The 8011-nt window shown below is 42.1% G+C and overlaps 1 protein-coding gene across 4 annotated transcripts in view; it reads right to left on the bottom strand.

The window, feature by feature from the left end:
- Positions 1 to 351: 351 nt before the first annotated feature.
- GNB1L (G protein subunit beta 1 like) overlaps positions 352 to 8011 on the bottom strand; it is a 49618-nt gene continuing 41958 nt past the window's right edge. For 3 of the 4 annotated variants that reach the window (XM_075059842.1, XM_075059840.1, XM_075059841.1), the window contains 2 exons: positions 7735 to 7950; positions 352 to 2177 (listed from right to left, as the gene is read on the bottom strand). In XM_075059842.1, the coding sequence (XP_074915943.1) occupies positions 1869 to 2177; positions 7735 to 7950 (525 nt within the window). In that variant the 3' untranslated portion in view covers positions 352 to 1868. The remainder of the gene's footprint in view (positions 2178 to 7734; positions 7951 to 8011) is intronic. The other variant, XM_075059843.1, reaches the window with a different exon arrangement.

Genomic DNA, 8011 nt, shown 5'->3' with positions numbered 1-8011 from the left:
CATTCAAAGAGGACTCCTCGTTGTTTTTACTGATACAGACTAACATGGCAATCCGTCCGAAACTTGTATAATTCAGTCAGGCTCCTTGTGGATCTCAGGAACATGGTGCTATGGAGATTGCTGAGCACAGACCCCTCTCTTCTGCCTGAGAAGTGGAAGATATGTAGAGATCCTGGCATGATCGTTTCATATACACGTATACCGTCTAGATGTAATGAGCGTCTGCAATTCCCAATGACTGGCTCAAAGATGCCAGAATCAGGCCTCATCTGACTCACACTTGCAGAATAAACCTCCACAGAGCTGACTATAGACAGAAAAATAACCAAAGAAATGCAGGACACATTTCAGTGTGTGACACCACTTTAAACGGAAAGTGCAGAGTTTTATTAGTAAAAGCCTTGTTGCAGTATATTTTATGTTCTGTAATTGGAAGAACATTGGGGCTTGGCACTTAAGGAAAATTTCTTGTACAGAGTTAGAAAACACTTGTTCAACAAGATCATCCCTGCATGTACGGTACAGGTGCACAGCAGGCCCAGGTTTTATATTTAGCTTTCGCATCAGCATTACACAAGTTTGGGTTTTGAACTGTAGTTCTGAAGTCTTTTGATGCTGCTGTCCAATTCATTTCTGACCAGTTCTCCTTTGATGTCCAGCCCCATAAATGGGTAGGAACAAGCATTTTCAATAAAACATCAACAGAACAGCACTGGTATCCCCAAAATCCCCCTTTACAGAACAGACACTTTTTTTCTGATGCTAAATATTTCTGATGCCAAGAACCACCTAGCATTTCAAGATTACTCTGTATTTAAAGTCACACGTTAATTGCTTTTATGGTGTACATATAAGTGCATCTTACTGGCAAACCTTAATTCAGTGGTGAGGTTTCCTGGCCTGCGAACAGACTATTACCGCTCAAATATATTTGAAAAGGAGAATGCTAGTACTGTGCCTTGACTCAAGCAAAAACAATCAACTTTTGGAATGGATTTCAGCTTCCACAACCATGGAGATGACAAACTAAAGGGTAAATTTTCAGGGTAGTGCAGAAGGATTTATCCATGCTATTCCCATTGATGTTAATGGGAGATGTGTAGCCAAATCCCTGGCTCACCATACTGAAAATTTACCCCAAATCTCCAAGGAGAAGGGCGCTAATTGGATTGCTCAGTTTAAATCCTTCTGCTAGTCAGTCTATGGAAAGGCTTTAGCACTGGCTCTGAAAAAGGCTTTACATAGCTTTACAACGCAGTGCATGGAAAGATTCCTTTTTCTTTCTATGATTAATTGCCAGGCTTGAGGTGACAGGGGACATAATGAAATTCATAAATGCCAAAAGCCATCCCTAGTCACATTCTTGGCTGTTGGTTTAAGCTAGAAACTGACAGAAGTGTGAACAAATCAAGGTCGGTCTGATAGCTTTTCAGTTATGGGGAAGAAAAAGTAACTGACATGAGAAACTGCTATGGTTGGTTTAATGGGTTCAAGTTCACATAAAACTGATTCTTCACACTTACGTACATTAAGGATCTCAATATGATTTGGAAACCAGTGTACTTTAGACCACACCATGCCTGAGTGACAACACCTATCTCCATTTTACAGATGAGGAAACTGGCTCAAAGAATCAAAATAATTTGCCAAAAGAAGCATGTGGCAGAGGATGCAACAGAATCCATCCCTGCTAGGCCTTTGCCTTAACTGCATGATCATCCATTCTTCCCTTCCTAGCACTGGTTTTCCCTTCTACAACAACACATTTTCTATAGGGAATAGGTCCTTCTGGGGACTTGCACTCAAACTGCAGATGGTTTAATACTTCCCCATCCCCAGATTTTAATCACACAACAATATCTGGTTTATCAGTCTGGCTTTCTAGTTTCCAAAGAACAGTGCAAAGCACCTGAGGTTTGATTATAGATTGACCAGATACTAATGCGGTGGTCTTTGGAGCCAGCTGCCAGCAGTCTTTCACTTGGCCTACTGTGATCTGAGAAGGATACACAGTGGACAGTTGCTGTGTGGTAGTTCAGTATTGCCAAGGGCTTCAGTTTCTTCCAGCCAAAGATCCTGATACGATGATCCCACCCAGCTGTTGCCAGGATCTTCTTGTCCTGGCGGATGGCAACATCAGCAATCCCAGCATTGACGAGTTTGTGTGTTTTCTGAACCTGGGCGATAAAGTTAAAGTTATTTAAAGTGAGTGAAAGATAACAAAATCTTTCTGATTTTAGAGTTAGCAACACACACACAGGTATCAATTTGCATGTTAGTGGGTATCCCAACTTCTAAACCATACGTGGCGGTGATGCAATGGTCAGGATAACAGTAGACAGAGACATACGACCACAAGAGACTACCTTCAGCATGGTCTCCTTAAAAAAAAAAGAAGTCCCTTGTACACTTATTGCAATGTAAATGGTTTCTACTCTGCCATCACTGAAAAACTGGTTTAAGTGAGAATAGTCAGACTATACAGCTTTGCCCTCTCATTCTTGTTATTCTTAGAGATGGGCCTGAGCTGCGAAGTTTAGAGCCACAGCTTTGTTTCCAGACTTCAGGGGTATTCCTATGAAGGGTTTTTGGCCTAGTATTAAACTACCTGCTACTGGTTCCTACGGATGTGGTCCCCTGAATCACGAATATGCTGGGATGGCACTCTGTGTAGAGCCCTGGGAAAGGAATGCTTCCAAGAATTAGGTCACAGTGTCAGTAAATCTGCATTTCCAGCACTCATTCCCAGGAGATTTTTGATGCACCCCCTAGTGAGAAGCAGGGGCAGCTCTATGGTTTTTGCTGCCCCAGGCACGGTAGTCAGGCAGCCTTCGGCGGCTTGCCTGCCAGCGGTCTGTTGGTCATGTGGATTCAACGGCGGCTCTGTGGGTGATCTGCTGGTTCTGCGCCTTCGGTGTACCTGCCGCCGAATTGCCGCCAAAGTCGTGGGACTGGTGGACCTCCCTCAGGCATGCCGCCGAAGGCTCCCTGACTGCTGCCCTTACAGCAATCGGCACGCCACCCCCCCAGGCACACGCTTGCTGCGCTGGTGCCTGGAGCCGCCCTTGGTGAGAAGGGGATTATGAACCAGTTACTGATTTCAAACTTGGGAGCATTTTATTGTTGTTAGAGGATTCTCTGGGTTCACACCTGTGAGGTGCACAACTTGGCCTTAGCAGCAGCTGATAGCAATTAGCATCCCTAAGGAGATACTGAGCACTTTGCAGGATTGAGCCCTTAGGGAGAAAAAAAGTGTTTCAGATATGGAGGGGTTGTGAGAGTGCACAGAAAACAGACTTAAGCTGAGTATCAAACTAATAACTATTGTGTTAGCACTTAGTGCCAATACTATCATTATTTAGGCAGTGTCAATATATAAGAAAGCTAGTACATTTCAGCACACACACTGAAAAGAGAAAAAGACTTTGGGAGTATACTCTTACCACAGTGTGCTATAATTTTTATGTATATATTATATATACATGCACACACAACTCCCATTTACACTAGGAGATAACATATAAATTCCTCCATAAACTGAAGTGAGAACACACTCTTCAGGAAGTAACTCTCTTGTAAAAAACCAAAATAAAACAAACACAGAACTCAACATAATTCAATTTACAGTTCACATAAATTTGTGGATGGTAACTGTTTTCCTAAGGGGAAAGTTGTACTGAAGTGCTCTTCAAAGTATATACTTTTCCTCTGGAAAAAGCATTCCATGATACATAATTGGTGCATTATATACAGCATGAGGTCAATTAAAAATCATATTAGTTCCCTAACAAGTCCACTAATGTAGTTAAAAATCTAGATCAATCTCTTATTTAAATTATGAAAGTATATACACAATCAAGCTGAGGACACCCCAGCACCTTGCAGGATCAGATCCAAAACAAGTTCCAGCATTTGTAAACCTCTAATAATTATTCAAGAACTAGTTTGCTGTTTATTCTTTTAAGCAGCACTCCAATACCTAAATGTTATAGATTAATGCAAATTCCTTAAGAGAATGGTTAATTCAAAACCTGGAATGTGCTTTCTGCATCTACCATACAAAATAAGACAAGAGATGGAGATGTCGTGAAACAGAAAATGAAGAATAAGGGTGGTAGATCCAAATGGAAGGAATACTGGAGGCAAGAAAACAAAATTGGAAGTGTTACTGAGCCCTGGTCTATGCTTATGTTTTGGCAGCATATCTATGTTGAGTAGCAGTTTGAAAAAAACCTCACCACTAATTAACATGGTTTTGCCATCAAAAGCCCTAGTGTAGATGCAGTTATGCTGGCAAAAAGCCCTTTTGCGAGCATAGCTTTTTAGTTCAAGGAATTGATCTAAGCTATGCCGCCAGAACTCTTTTGCTGGTATAAGCGTCTTTCCACAGTGATCCTTTATCAGTACAGCTATACCGCTATAGCTTTGAACCCTTTCTAGTACATCACAAGGATTAAGGCCAGATCTACACTAGAACTACTTTTATACTATACCAGCAAAGCACTTCTAGCGTGTCTGCACTTCATACTCGCAAAACTGCACTTCCGCCAGTATAGCTTATTTCAGCTCCCTGAGAGAAATAAATGCTTCCAGGAAAAATAGCATTTTGCTGCTATAACTGTGTCTACACAAGAAACTTTTGCTGGCACTGCTATGTCAGTCAGGGATCACACCTCCTCACATGCCTGACCAACATAACTATATCAGCAGAAGTCTGTATGGGAGACCTGGCTCAAGTAACAGAGGTTGTGAACCTGGGCATAACCAGGACCGGCACCAGTGTTTTTAGCGCCCTAGGCGCATGGCCATTTTGCCGCCCCGTGTGCTGCTCACGCGGCTCCGGTGGACCTGCCGCAGGCATTCCTGCAGAGGGTCCGCTGGTTCGTGGCTCTGGTGGAGCTGCCGCAGGCGTGTCAGCGGGAGGTCCACCAGAGCCACGGGAGCAGCGGACCGTCCGCAGGAATGCCTGCGGCAGGTCCACCGAAGCCGCCAGCTGCCCCCCCCACCCTGCAAAATGCCGCCCCCCAATAATCCGGGCGCCCTAGGCGATTGCCTAGGCCGCCTAAATGGAAGCGCCGGCCCTGGGCATAACCAAAGCTTAGTTCTGAGAATTGTAGTAATAATGTCAAAGAAATGGACAAGATCTGTCCAGAGAAGATAACTGGAATTACATGTCAACAGCAAGTTACGAGTTGACAATGAAGATTGTAATGGTAACGTTCCTTAGTTAAGGAATGGTAAGGAAGTAACAGTATCTGCTAGAGACCCACCAGAACAAGAGGAGAGCCAGGATAAAACTCCTGGACAAACACTCAGGGAATTAGTAACCTGATGCTGTGGTCAGGGGATTTGAGTGAGCCACCTTAAAAGCTCATAGGCAATGAATGTAATCAAAAAATACAGCAGCAAAGTTTCCAAAGTAGCAAACCATTTCATGATCCAGAAAGGAAAGAATCGAACCAAAGGAAATCTGGATTCTACGCTTTTAGCCAATTATGGCCAAGGTTAGTCACATATCCTAACAACTCTGGCCTGAGTCTTTGACCTGCCACTTCCTTTTCACTCCGGAGAGATTTTTTTATTTTAAATAATCCACCTGTAAACATGTATTCCCTCAAGCCCTGCTCTTGTTCTGGGCCCTTGTTCTAGCCATCTAGCCAAGAAGGCAGCAGCACACTGAGCTTTTAAAGCCGAAAGAGGCAAGAAAAACAAATTTTCTCATCGTTTACATTGTGTTTGTTGAATCTTCCTTTTCATTATATAACAAGAACAAGGTGGAGTTTATGAGCAGTAAAGAGCTTTTGCAATTATTGAATGCCTCAGCTCTGCTTTGCTGATTAATCACTCTCAAAAGCTGTTTATTGCCTTCTGTAGTCCTCTGCCACAAACATTATCCCTTAATTATACTATCTCATCCAAATCAGAAGCCTCATAATCAATCCACCCATTCACTGACACTGATGACTTCAGCAACTTACTGGTACCAGACAATACACCAGCTTCTCTCCTGGGGATAAGCCATGTAGTTAGCTTCATTGTCTTTTCACTGCCACACTGGAACACGGCCACATAAAACAGCAGAGCAGTGCCCTCATTGCATCATTATTTCTCCAAAGGCAGATAGCTATGCACCAAGTTTAGTTATTAAAACTTTTTGGAGTAAAAATAGTGTGCCACTGAGTGGCTTTCCAAATACTACCATTACCTCAGGTACCTGGAATGTCAGGAAAAATCCCCATCTGGTTTGTGTTATTAATGCAACAGTGGAAAAAAACTTAATCTGTGTCCTTGACTATTTCTAGCAGTCGTGTGGGAGACACATTTTATTTATTTTATTAGTGGATTCACACTATGCATGAAGTGAAAAATGTTATTTATGGCTTAATACTTTGCACTTAAATAGCACTTCATCCAAGGAAAACTACTGTCAGTTAAAGCTGCAGTAACCAACTGTGCATCTACTGGGAATATAGATTTGGAACTACAGCCCATTAAAAGAAACAAACCTGAAATACCCTCAGGTGAACAACTTCAGAGTTTATTCAGCCCTCACATCACACCTGTAGTCTCCCATTAAGGTTAATTCATAACACATAACTGAGAGGATATTGTGAGGGAAACATCCCTTTCTTTCCTACTTGATTTATCACAGACTAATGTCAATACAGAAAATCCAGTGTAAAATAGCTATATTGAATAAAAACAAATTACTCCTCCTCCTCCTAGGATGAAATTCACTTCTCCCTCTACAGTGTGTGCACACAAATCTGCAGGAAACCCAGAAGCTTGAATAGCAGCTGCTTCTTCTCCAGGAGGCAGTATAAATGTAGCTCCAGTAGCTGCTCCACCAAAGGATCCCTGCAAACTGCTTCCCACAGGAGTTCCAAAGGCCCCTCTCTATGACCCTTCCACTCATACGTTGTGAAGAGATACTCAGGCAATGTAGAACGCCATGTGGGCCCCCTTTACACTTTCATAAATTTTATCCACAATCATCGTTTGGCTACTTTTGTACTAGAATACCAGATCCTAGAATTTCTGCCACTCAATCCCTTGGCACTGAAACAACTTTTACTAATGATGTCCAGATTAAGCCACAGTCAATGCCATTCACCATCATTAGGCTCAACTGGTTTCTTAGGCCATATCCTACATAAGCGGAGTGTTCTAGTACCTAAACTGACACTAATAACTTGTTTTCGTATCTTAGATTGAAATTTTCAAAAGTGCTTAAATCCCATTGATTTTCAGTATTAGTTGGCCAAGTAAATCACTTATTCTAACCATAATCTTTTATTTGTAACTGTCTTAAAATGTTTTTCTTTCCTAAGACAAAGGGAAAACTCTAAGCACTCAAGCAAAATCCTTAGGAAAACCACCCTTTATTTCGATTTACAATAATTTCATTTATTAAGTGCTCTGAGTATTGGACAATAATGTAATGATAAAGAAATGTATAAAAATAGTGACTTGTGGAATGGTAGGCCTATGTGCCAGTTGCTTAAACACAGCTTTGGTAAAACCAGAAACACGTGAAAGGTTTAAAAAAAAAAACCCACTTTTCTTCAGCTATAGCCTACCAGCACAGACAGCCTTCTCCTGCATTCTAACCAGTCTGTGATTAATTAGTTAGAGATCTGCAACAACTCCTCTTCATGACTAAATATTTTTTTAGTCTATCCAACTGTTAGTGCAAAGCGGGATAAATGACACAAAGGGGCCGATGATCCTGACCTTTAAATTCTGCTGCTCATCGAGGCTCCAGACGGTAAGCACCTCCTCAGATGAGCCCGAGACTCCCTTCTTCTTTTCAGAGTCAAAGTCAAGGCTCATCACTGGCTCCTGGTGGCAACCAAGTCGGCTTAATATTTTTCCCCCTGATAAATTCCACAGAATCACTGATCCATCCTCGTAGCCAGCCAGAAGAAAAGGACATGAACCAAAGTCAGGCTGTTCAGAAACAACAAAAAGTTTTACAAGAACTGTTATTTTTCACATCCCCCAGACACCC

Source organism: Chelonoidis abingdonii, chromosome 22 (genome assembly GCF_003597395.2).
Source record: "Chelonoidis abingdonii isolate Lonesome George chromosome 22, CheloAbing_2.0, whole genome shotgun sequence".
Taxonomy (NCBI): domain Eukaryota; kingdom Metazoa; phylum Chordata; order Testudines; family Testudinidae; genus Chelonoidis; species Chelonoidis abingdonii.
Note: the sequence above shows the minus strand (reverse complement) of the source record. Positions and strands in the feature narration are given on the sequence as shown.